The following is an 11,311-nucleotide window of genomic DNA, read 5'->3' as shown; positions in this document are numbered from 1 at the left end:
GCTCCTCCTCTTTCTCTCTTTCCTATAAAGTCAGTTTCTGGGCACTGTGGACTCAATCTGCCTTTCCTCTTGGGGCCAGGAGAGACAGCTTCACCATGCTGAACTGGAAGCTACTGGGACTACTGGTTCTTTGTCTCCTTGCAGAAGGTGAGCAGAGGAAGCAAGGGAGAGATAGTGGAATGGAGGTGTGAGAACAACTTGGTGATCTGAGGGGTGGGGGAAGAAAAATGATAAAAGTACTGGGTGACATACAGATACAGGTTGGGAAGGCATTTGAGGGGAAAATCCGAGGTTTATGTAGATCAAAAAATTAAAATGGAATAAAGGCTATTTCAGGCTATTGCATTTTAGGGTATTAAATGAATTTGGGGCCCAACCATGTTTGGGATATAGGTCATGCTGTGGACTTGAGGGGTTTCTTCTGTTTGGGGATCTGGGTTGGTGTGGAGGTTAATGGATCAGAATTGAGGTGGAAATTAGTATTCTAGCCAATATTAATATTTAGGGGAATTTCATTTAACCCCAATTTCCTTCCCCTCTCCAAAAAGCAAAAAACATTAAAAACAACAACAAAATGATATTTAGGGGAATTTCCTCCTATGTTGCTTGTTGAATTCCTACCTATCCTTTACAACTCATACCACCACCTTCATGTTCCTTCTCTGATCTCCAATTCCCACCTTAGATTTTTCTTAACAAAAGTTGTGTTAAACCTTTCTAATGTAATTCTAGTTTATTCTTCTACTAGACTACAAGTCCCATGAGACATCTTTGTATCTTTCCCCCAGTAACTAGCAAACTTACGTATTTAATAAATATTTGAATGAATGATCAAGAGGCATTTGAGAGATTTGAATGATTTTAGATTTGATGATAATCACTTTAGGAGTATAGATAAGTTTTAAGAGTTTGTGTCAATTTATTTTGTTGGCTATTTGATTTTGAGCTTAGTTTGAGGGTACTGATTAGCTTAAAGTTTGCACATTCTTAAGGGTTGAGGTCAATGTAGCTGACTGATCAGTTCAAGTTCACTTAAAAATTCAGATTAATTTAGGGTGTCATGGCAATTTAGGAGTTTCTAGGTCCTCGGTTTTAAGGATTAATGTTCATTTCAGGATTTAGTTGAATTCTGTCATTCATAAACGTTTATGGGGAGGGCATCATCTATTCCAATGACTTTACTCCACTCTTATTTTCCCTCCTTTACAGGCATCACAGGCAGCAATGACCCTTTACCACCAGCCCTGGAGGCCCATGAAGAAGAGGGTGTGCCACCATGGCTACAGGGTCCTCCAGTCCCTGGTGATCCATGGCCAGGGATACCCCCTATTTTTGAAGACCCTACACCCCCAGGACCTAGTCGCACTTGGAGAGATCTGCCTGAAAGTGGAGTCTGGCCCCCTGAGCCCCCTAAAACAACTACTCCCCAGCCTCCACGGCCTGATGACCCCTGGCCTGCTGGACCCCAGCCCCCTGAGAATCCCTGGCCCCCTGGTCCTGAGGTAGATGTTCAGGATGAGCCAGATCTTGATCCACCCAAAGAGGAATACAGATAATTGGGTGTTCTCAATCCCTCTCTCTCATGCACATAAGACCTGGTTCATTTAACATCTTCCTCATTCCCCTGGATCTGTAACCTTTCCGTACCTCAGTACCCCCTTATCTTTTTCCTTCTAATTTCAATATCCTCCCAAAGATTTACCCTTTCCCTCCATTTTTACCTTAATTCCTGTGGGTCACCCCCAGAGTGTATCCCTGCCTCATTCTGTCCTCCTGAACCAGTTCTTTCAGAATCTCCACAACTAGGACGGCGCAGTTGCGTTTTCTGCCACTATTTGGTGACAGAGAGGTGAAGATACCAGAACGTGCACGAAAAGGAAAAATAAAACCACACTAATCCTTGTGTATCCATATACTTTTATTCTTGAATGGGGTTGCTTCTGGCCTCCCTGACCCTGATCCTCAAAAACAAGTAACTATTTTGTTGTTGAATTCTGTGGGTCTGCTCTCTGTTAGGTATAGCACCTTCTACTGGATGTATTGCGCCATTGCAGATATGAGTGTGTAGGAGAGAAATCCCTTCCTCTTCTTCCCAGTCCCCCATCCTACTTTGGAACAAGTGCAAGGGAAAGTGTGAAGTTATTCCCTCTCAGGAAGTAGATTCTTCCTCCGTAGCTGACTAGCTCTCTTCTCTACTTCCAGAAAAGAGGATCCTCTAGAGTTGGCTCTTTTTTGAAGGCCACCAGGGCCTTTAGCCAGACAATGGCTAGCTGCCCAGTTATTGCATCAAGCTAACTAAAACTTCTTCATACCTAGTAAAGGAGTAAAGATATGGAAAGCTAAAGGAATAAACCTTAAAGTGAGAAAGGGCCTTTCCTAGTTTTTATAATTTTATAAACCTGGTCATTTAGAATGTGAGCCACACAAGGGTTTCATTCTCTTTACAAAGCAGTAAATACAATCATTTGAAGTCTGAAAGGGACAAAAACTTCAATGCTTCATTGCCATATTACACCTGCCCCTTCCACACTAAAAATTCACCAAATGGCTCAGGCAGACACAATTGATAAACCTCCCAACACACTTATTGAGGTACTAGAAGAAAAACACAGGTCTCATCTACTCATGCAAAGGTACTCAGAAATTAGAGCCCCCAGAATCTGTTTCTGCTTATGCTGCAGAAGTGAGATGGAGGAGATCAAGCTTAGGGTCCAAGCAGTGGCTTGTGTAAATGTACTCTGAGGAGTTTCTCAGCCATTCTCCCTTTGTGTCAATATAATGCAAGTTTTCCATGGAGGAGGACACATAACCCCTTATGTTCATTCCAATTTCTTGTTGCCTTGTCCTATCACTGCATTTGCCTTGCCAAAATCCAATCTTGTATTATTTCTACCATTCACAACTGTGGCTTCTATTCACTTGTGGCTGAATGGTATGATAAGTCATAGAACTGGCTTGACTGTGTTCATTACAAATTTTTATCTAATATCTGTTAGGCTCTCATCAGTAAGTCAATCCTTCTATTTCTTCCTAATTCGTTCTCTTTCCCATTCCTCACTGTGGCCTTTCTTCTCAAACCACTCTTCCTCTCAGCAGAGGACTTCCTCTTCATACTTTACTGAGAAAATAGAAGCTGTTGACTCTTAAAGTTGTTGACATTACTTAAAAGCTGTTGACAGCCCAAATTCTCTCCTCCCTTACTCTGAGGAAGAGGCAGCCCTTTACCTCAACAAAAGGCCTTTACTAGTACTTTGATTCCATCTAGCAGATAACTCTCATAATCATTCCCTTCTTCAATCTTATCTTCAATTTTTTTCTTATCTGTCATCTTATTTCCTGCTGCCTACAAACATGACCAGATTTCCCCCAGTCTTAAAAATCCTTCATGTGATTCTACCATCTCCTCAAGTTATTGTCCTATATCTTCTGAATTTGTCTCTGCTTTTGTTCTCACTCCCTTTTAGCCCCTTTCATTCTGACCTCTGACCTCTTCATTCCACTGAAACTATTATCTTCCAAGTTACCAATGGTTTTATTTTTTAATAGCATTTTATTTTATTACATGGGATTACAATTACAGTTAATTTTCACCATTAAATTTTTTTGAGGGGGTCACCATTTTTTAAAAGATTTTGAGATCCAAATTTTTCTCCCTTCCTGCCTTTCCAAGGTGGCAAGGAGTCTGATACAGACTATACATATGCAATAATATAAAATATATTTCCACATTGGTCATGTTGTGAAAGAAGAAACAGAGCAAAGGGAAAAAAAAAACCAAGGGAAAAAACAACAAAAAAAAGGTAAAACTAGTATGCTTAGATCTGCATTCATTCTCCATAAGTTCTTTCTCTGCATGTGGATAGCATTTTCCATCATGAGTCTTTTGGAATTATCTTGGATTATTGAATTGCTGAGAAAAGCTAAGTCAATCATAGTTGATCATTGCACAGTGTTACTGTTACTGTGCACAATGTTCTGGTTCTGCTCACTTCACTCAGCATCAGTTCTTATGAGTCCAAGTTTTTCTGAAATCAGCTTACTCATCATTTCTTATATAGCACTATAGTCCATTGATCTTTTGAAATATTTTGATTTTTTTGTTTTAAGCTTAACAAATACCAACTAAAACAAGCATTTTTAAATACATCATTTTTTCTTGGTTTTTGTTCTCTGTTTTCAAAGACATCACGGGGTGATTCTTGCCTTGAGAGTGAATTGGATTTAAGTGAGGCAGAGTTGCACAAAGTTGTTAGCCTTGCTTTCTCTTCCAGAATCATTCAACTTCAGTGGCAAGACAAAAGTCAAGGTGACTAGCAATGGCCTGGGATGTGGTGGATGACCTTGGCATCTTTGATATCTGACCAAGCTCTAAGCGCTCCACAGAGCCTGCTTCAGCCACCTTTATGGCCATTGGAATAAATTTTTCTGATCTACCCATTCCCCTAGGGGAAGTCTTCATCTGCTTGGGGTAGGTACCTTCCTTACTTCACAGATGGGTTTGTCACCCATTGGTTACCTTCAACTTGCTTTAGCCAGTCTGCCTGCACCATTTATTGGGGTGTGACCACTGTGTATACTACAGTTTCTTGAAGCCACAGGTGAGATGACTGCCAGGTGGACACCAAAGGTGGATGTGCAGCCCTGAAAAGGGCTTGGTAAGCCCTCACATCAGAGATGCTAGTCTTCCTTGAATATCCATCTAGATACTTTGAAATATATAGTAGAACAGAAAAGAGGATTGTAGATAAAACTGCAAATCTCTGTGATGTGCAACTTGCTTTTCTGTTTAAATATATAATAAATTCAAAATGTAACTCACAGCAGTCCTATTTAATGTCTATGATTTTGGCCTTCTTTCTGCTTGGGTGTTAAAATTACTTCAATGCATGTTTGTGTGATACACGGAGAGGGTGGGGGCAGCTGTGCAGTAGGCAGAATGCAGTACCTGGAGTCAGGAAGACCTGAGTTCAAATCTGACCTCAGATACTTCCCAGCTGTGTGACCCTGGGCAAGTCACTTAACCCTGATTGCCTCAGTTTTCTCATCTGTAAAATGAGCTGGAGAAGGAAATGGCAAACCAGTCTACTATCTTTGCTAAGAAAACCCCAAAATAAGGTTAAGAAGAGTTGGATGACTGAAAATGGCTAAACAATAGCAACAATGTGAGGGGAGGGTATCCTATCCCTAGACTCCCTTGCCCTCTGATTCCTTCCCTTAATTCAAAACTAAAACAAAACCAAAAACAAGCCCCTTGTAACTGTGTTACCCATCACTAACACAACTGCTCTAATTTGAAATCTTTGGCTTTCTCACTACTTCTATCTCCTTGCACTCACTGGGGCCCGGTCCCTCCTCTTACAGCCTCACAGGCCTCCCTTTCCAGCACTGGCTGCACTTTCATTTATTCCCCCAACTCAATGGTTGAAGGGTGAGGGGAGTTGGAATATCCCTTGCTCCTTATTGCCACTTCTATGTTCTCACTCTACCCACAACACTCAGTAACCTCTTCTTTTTTTGAGGTTCACTCAGTCCATATCTACTACCCAATTGAAATTCTGGTAACTGTTGTCTACCAGCATCCAGGACATTCCTCTTCTTTCCTCAGTGCATTCAGTTCTTGGCTCATACTTTTCTTCTGAAGTTCTGCCCTGATACTAGGGGATTTCAACAAATATATTTATATTCCCTTCCTTACTATGCTCCAGTGCTTAGCACAGTGTCTGGCACACAGCAGGAACTTAATAGATGTTTATTGACTGACTGTAACAATATGCATAGTGAAGTACAGCAAAATCCTACATTGGTCATATTGGAAAATGAATTCTGCATTCTTCATCTTGAGTCCATGACCCCTCTGTCAGAAGGTGTGAACATACTTTTTATTCTAAGTTCTCTGGCATAGTGTTGATTGGAGTTCTCAAGTCTTTCAAAGTTGGTTTTTTCTTTTTTTTTAAAGTTGTTTTTCTTTATCATGTTTTAATCATAGTAGAAACTGTTCTACTATACATACTTTATTCTGCATTAGTTCATACAAACCTATGGTTTCTCTGAAATTTTTCTTTTTATTATTTCTTATGTCACAATAATATTCCATTTCATTCACAAACCATAATTTGTTCAGCCTTTTCCCAGCGAATAGGCACTAAGCATTCTAGTTCTTTGCTATAATAAGAAGAGTTATTATAAAGCTTGTTTTTAAAGATATGGGTCATTTTTCTCATTTTAAAAAAATCTCTTTTGAGTCTAGGCCTAATTGGGGTAAAAGTCACAGTTTAGTGACTTTTGAGTTATATTTCTAAATTGTTTAGCAGAATGGCTGGACCAATTCACGGGCTTACTGACACATCCCTGTGGTCCTTCAAGTAATAGTTGTTTTCCTTTTATTTTTTTTCATCCTTGTCAGTCTGATATTGTGAGGTAGAACCTCAGAGTTGCTTTAATTTGCCCTTCATTTTGTAGCATTTTTTTTCGTGAGGTTATTGATTGATTGGATTTCTCCCTTTGTAGGCTGCTTGTTCATTTCCTTTGACTATCCATTCAGGGACATCTCTTATTCTTGTAAATCTGAATCACTCTTCCAATTTGTTTACAGTATAACTTTTTATATATCTAATATGTATCCATTTGGAGCTTATCTTGGCATATGGCAGAAATAATGATAATAATATTAGCTAGAATTTTTATGGTTGCTTTAAGTTTCGCAAAGTGCTTTGAGCTTATGATTTTTGTCTGATCCACTTAACAACCATGTGATGTAGATGTTACTATTTTCCCTATTTTACAGATGAGGGAACTGAGGCTGAGAGAGGTTGTTACTTGCTCAGGGTCACACAGGCAAGTGCCTGAGGTAGGTTTGGAAATCATGTCTTCGTAAGTACAGCACTGTAGCACCTAGTTATATGGTGTGAGATATTGGTCTATATCTAATTTCAGCTAGACGTCTTCCCAGTTTTCCCCAAGTAGTTTTTGTTGAATAATTAGTTCTTACCTTAGTAGTTAGTAAGTTGCTGGCCCCTTTGGGTTTATTGAGGCCACTATGTTCATTTGTTTTTATATGTTGTGTGTTGAATCTATCCCACTGATTGATTTCTCTCTTTTTACCTGATACTGAAGAGTTTTGGTGATTATTGTTTTATAATATAGTCTGAGATCTGCTACAGCTAGACATCCCTTTCTTTCCCATTTCACTCCACCTTTTCCCTGGATGTTCTTGTTCAGATAAACTTCCTTATATTTTCTATAATAATTTGATTAGTATGACACTCAAAAAGTAAATTAATTTTCATAGTATTGTCATTTTTATTATATTGGCACAGCTCACCCATGAGCAATTTATATTTCTTCAATTATTTAAGTGTTTCTTAAATTCTCTAAAGAGCATTTTGCATTTGCATTCATATAGTCCTTACTTAAAGACAGACTTCCAAACATTTTATACATTCTATAGATATTTTGAATAGAATTTCTCTATCTTTTCTTACTGAGTTTTGTTGATAGCATACAGAAATGCTGATTTATTTTGTATCCTGAAAATTTGCTGAATTTATTGTTTCAATTAATATTTTAGTTGACTTTTTTAGGTCATCTAGTCCAGGTGGGGAAACCTGGGGCCTTGAGGCCATGTATGACCTACTAGGTCCTTGGGGGCAGCCTTTTAACTGAGTTCAAGTTTTACAGAACAAATCCTTTTATTAAGGGGATTTGTTCTGTGAAGTTTGGATTCAGTCAAAGGACCACACTTGAGGACTTAGAGGACCACATGTAGCCTTGAGGCTGCAGGTTCTCCACCCCTGCTCCAGACAGATCATCATATCACTTACAAAAAATAATAGCTTTATCCACAGAAAGATCTTGGGAGTCTGAATGCAGATGGAAGCATACCATTTACTCTCTTTTTCTTTTGTTGTTTTGGTTTTTTCTTCTTCTTTCTCATGGTTCCTTCTATTAGTTCTATTTTGTCTTTATATCAGGACTAATGTGAAAATGTTTAATATGAATGTATAAGTAGAGCCTATATAAGATTTCATGCTGTCTTGGAAAGGGGGGAGGAGAGGGAAGAGGAGAAAATTTAAAACAAAATCTTATGGAAGTGAATGCTGAAAACTAAAAATAAATAATTATTTTTTTTAAAAAATATTTTTCCCCTTCTTTGCATATTCCCTAGATTTTTGTGTGTCTTATTTGCTATAGTTAGTGTTACCAATGCTCTCTTAATTACCGAATCCAATGGTCTTTTCTCAGTCTTCCTCTTTTTCGATCTCTTTGTAGCACATTGACCAATCTCTCCTCTGAGACACTCCCTCTTCTCTAGATTTTCCTGATACTACTCTCTCTTGGCTCTCCAACCTGTCTAGCAGTAAACACAGCACAATATAAAATGTCAATTCACATAGCTGGTTTAGTAACTATATGTCTCCATTACATGTAGAATATATTATTTGCACATTCTGCAATACTGCTTGCATGCTATTTGGTGTATAAGTGAATAAACATAAGGTGGAGCAGAAGGCACACAGATACCTTAAGTGAATAAATAAACAGAAGACAACAAAAACACATCCCAGGAACCATGCAGTCACAGATACACGAATCAATATATAGTTATTGTGTTGGGGGCTCTGCCCATCCAAAAACTGTTGGAGTTTCACGATGTGTTGTGGTAGAACTATCTCAAAGAATTCAGTCAGACCACCTCTAATCCAAGCATAGGAATTTATTGAGATTGATGCCTCTCATGAAGTGGGTTAAGTTCCAAGAGGAACTAGCAACTTCAGAGAAAGCAAGACAGATTTTTATAGGGTAAAGATGCTGATTACACAATTAAAATTTACATAGAACATAAGAATATGATTAATATTAAAAAGGTAGGGGAAGTTTGTTAAGGGATTAGGTAATGGAGGAGGGGTCCCACCTATGGTTTGGTAGTTAAACATTCTGGTCATGCTGCCCTCCAAATGGCTAACTATTATGGTCCTGTCTTGGGCTGGATGGATGATGTGATTGTGATTGAATACAAGAACACACCTGTTTCTGTGGGAATGGGTATGAGGGCAGTGACTAGATAGAGGAGATAGGTCGGTTCCCATCACATGCTGTTTCTGTGGGAACTAAGAGTTCAGGGACACACCTGTTGTTCCAGGGAGTAGTGAGGCATATATGGAGAAGTTAGGACATTGGGGGGAGGAGGGGACATAGGTAGGTACAGTGGGGATGCTATTCAGTGGGGCTAGGCCTGTGATGAAGTTAGAATACTGGGGCTGGGGGCAGCTTTATTAGGATTCCATCACAGTGACATATGCAGTTATATCCTAGGAATTTGTCACATGAACATCCATTAGTGTTTTTTTCATTTCTATAGGCATATTTAGCCACTTCTATTTCTCTGGCAACATTATAAGTTAGCTTGATAACTGGCTGAATTATTCTAGCCCTTATATGACCTACTAACCTTTCAGTACTGACATTGGAGCTGGTTGGTGGTCTAGACTATCACCATTCTTTGATACAGAGGAAGACCAAGGCTATCAGCATTCTCAGATGCTGGATTGTGTTCTACTCTAATACCAGGGAGAATAGGAGCTGTCTCTGGGTTCAGTCCTCTATTCCCTTCTCACCAAGGTCTCCATCAGGCAAACTTTGTCAGGAATTTGCGTGTTGACAGTCTTCTTTCCTCTGGATCATCACCTTAATGAGCTATTAAGTTTGTTAACAGTCACTCTCTGTCATGCTCACAGTCTGTCTACAACTGGTTACTAGGTTCTTTTCCTCAGAGTCCACTTAACTGACTACCCATTATTCTTTTCTTCCTACTCTCTAAGGAGTCCAACTAATTAAAGCCAAAGGTGGTTGTGAGAAATTTTCTTTGTTTGTTTAGTAAACAGGAAAATCTTTCAAGTACTTGGCATAGAGTAGCTTCTCACTGATTGGTTATTTTGTCCAGGGGACACAAAGTTTAGTGGCAGGACTCTCTCACTCTTCCTAAAGTTCTTGATTAGTGACCTTGAGTAATATGCTGTCATTTGTTTCCGTCTGTCTCTTCTAAGTCATGGAAGCCATGAAAGTCTTTACAGTCTGAAGTCATAGCTCCTGGGTAGATCTTGGAAACAAGTAAAGGCGAGGTACCCTTTAGGGAATGAGGCTTGAGTGCATGTTACCCCCTTGTTTCTTGGTTTGTATCACTTCTGGTAGTCCTTCATTATGCCATTGCTCCCAGTAATGCCAGTCATCCAAGGGTAAATGAGTCAGAGATGATTTTCTCAATGAAATAAAATTTACAAAGATGGATCTCTGGGAAAAGTCCTGGACTATCAAGCTGTCCTTCTATTTGTCTGTGGCCCAGATCCTTGGTTATCACAGATAGTCTTCACCCCTTCTAGTGGTATCACTATAGCTTCAATATCATGTAGCTTATTGGATAGAATATTCACATTCATGTTATTTTCTCTTGGAAAATAGTGTATCCTGAATTCATAGTTGACTACCTGTAATAGTAATGAAATCTGAAGATCCCTTTGCATTGCTAAACTGACAGGTACTTAGCACCTAGTTTCAAATTAAGCCTCTGTTAAAGAAACAGAAGGTATGAAGCCCTGTTGCTGATGTAACAGGAAGGGGCTGAACAGGGAACCCCTATTGCTGATATAACAGGAAGGGGCTGAACAGGGAGGAGCAATGCTGTATATAAGGAAAAACCCCAGATGGGAAAGTCAGAACTTCTTGCAGAACTTCTCAAAGAACTTCTTGGAACAAGCATCTGAAGGCTGGGCTGCTGCTGCTGGACTGAAACTTCCATGGAGAAAGTGATTTTGATTTTGAGAACGAAGATGCTGAAGACTTCTGAGGGCTAGCTGGAGCTACTGAGGACTTCCAAGGGCCAGCTGGAGCTGCTGAGGATTTCCAAGGACCAGCTGGAGCTGCTGAAGACAGAGGAAGCATGATTGTGGTGTCAGTACTTTGTCTATTTGTGGCTTGGTTAAGCCTTGACCTCCCAGGAATAGAGACTGTGAAGGATTTAAGGTGGACTGGACACTGTAAGCTTCAGGGTGGAACAGAAACTGCATGGAGATCTGGACAAGGAGCTGGGAGCTGTCTGCCTTTGAACCCAGGTGACAGTTTGGTGAATTCAGGTAGGAACTGGAACCAGGGAATCTGAAAGCCTGCCATGAGTCAAGATGAAAAAACCTCTTCATGGCTCTTCACTGAGTAGTGACTGATGAAATTGTCTGAGTAGTGACTGACCCTGATGTGAGGTTTTGCTTTGGGACTCAACTTTGGGAAGAATTGTGTGATTTGGTCAGATGAGACTCTGGAC

General features: G+C 39.7%; 2 protein-coding genes across 2 annotated transcripts in view; both read left to right on the top strand.

The window, feature by feature from the left end:
- PSORS1C2 (psoriasis susceptibility 1 candidate 2) overlaps positions 1 to 1,911 on the top strand; it is a 145,094-nt gene extending 143,183 nt beyond the window's left edge. The window contains exons 2-3 of the mRNA XM_069073245.1: positions 55 to 147; positions 1,210 to 1,911. Coding sequence (XP_068929346.1) covers positions 96 to 147; positions 1,210 to 1,556 — 399 coding nt within the window. The 5' untranslated portion in view covers positions 55 to 95 and the 3' untranslated portion in view covers positions 1,557 to 1,911. The remainder of the gene's footprint in view (positions 1 to 54; positions 148 to 1,209) is intronic.
- CDSN (corneodesmosin) overlaps positions 1 to 11,311 on the top strand; it is a 189,233-nt gene that overhangs the window by 143,183 nt on the left and 34,739 nt on the right. The window lies entirely within an intron of this gene.

Source organism: Petaurus breviceps, unplaced genomic scaffold, assembly GCF_028583685.1.
Source record: "Petaurus breviceps papuanus isolate PSGF00001 unplaced genomic scaffold, PetGlider_PUasm1.0 90865, whole genome shotgun sequence".
Lineage (NCBI taxonomy): Eukaryota > Metazoa > Chordata > Mammalia > Diprotodontia > Petauridae > Petaurus > Petaurus breviceps.
The sequence above is the reverse complement of the archived record's forward strand: the minus strand, read 5'-3'. Positions and strand labels throughout refer to the sequence as shown.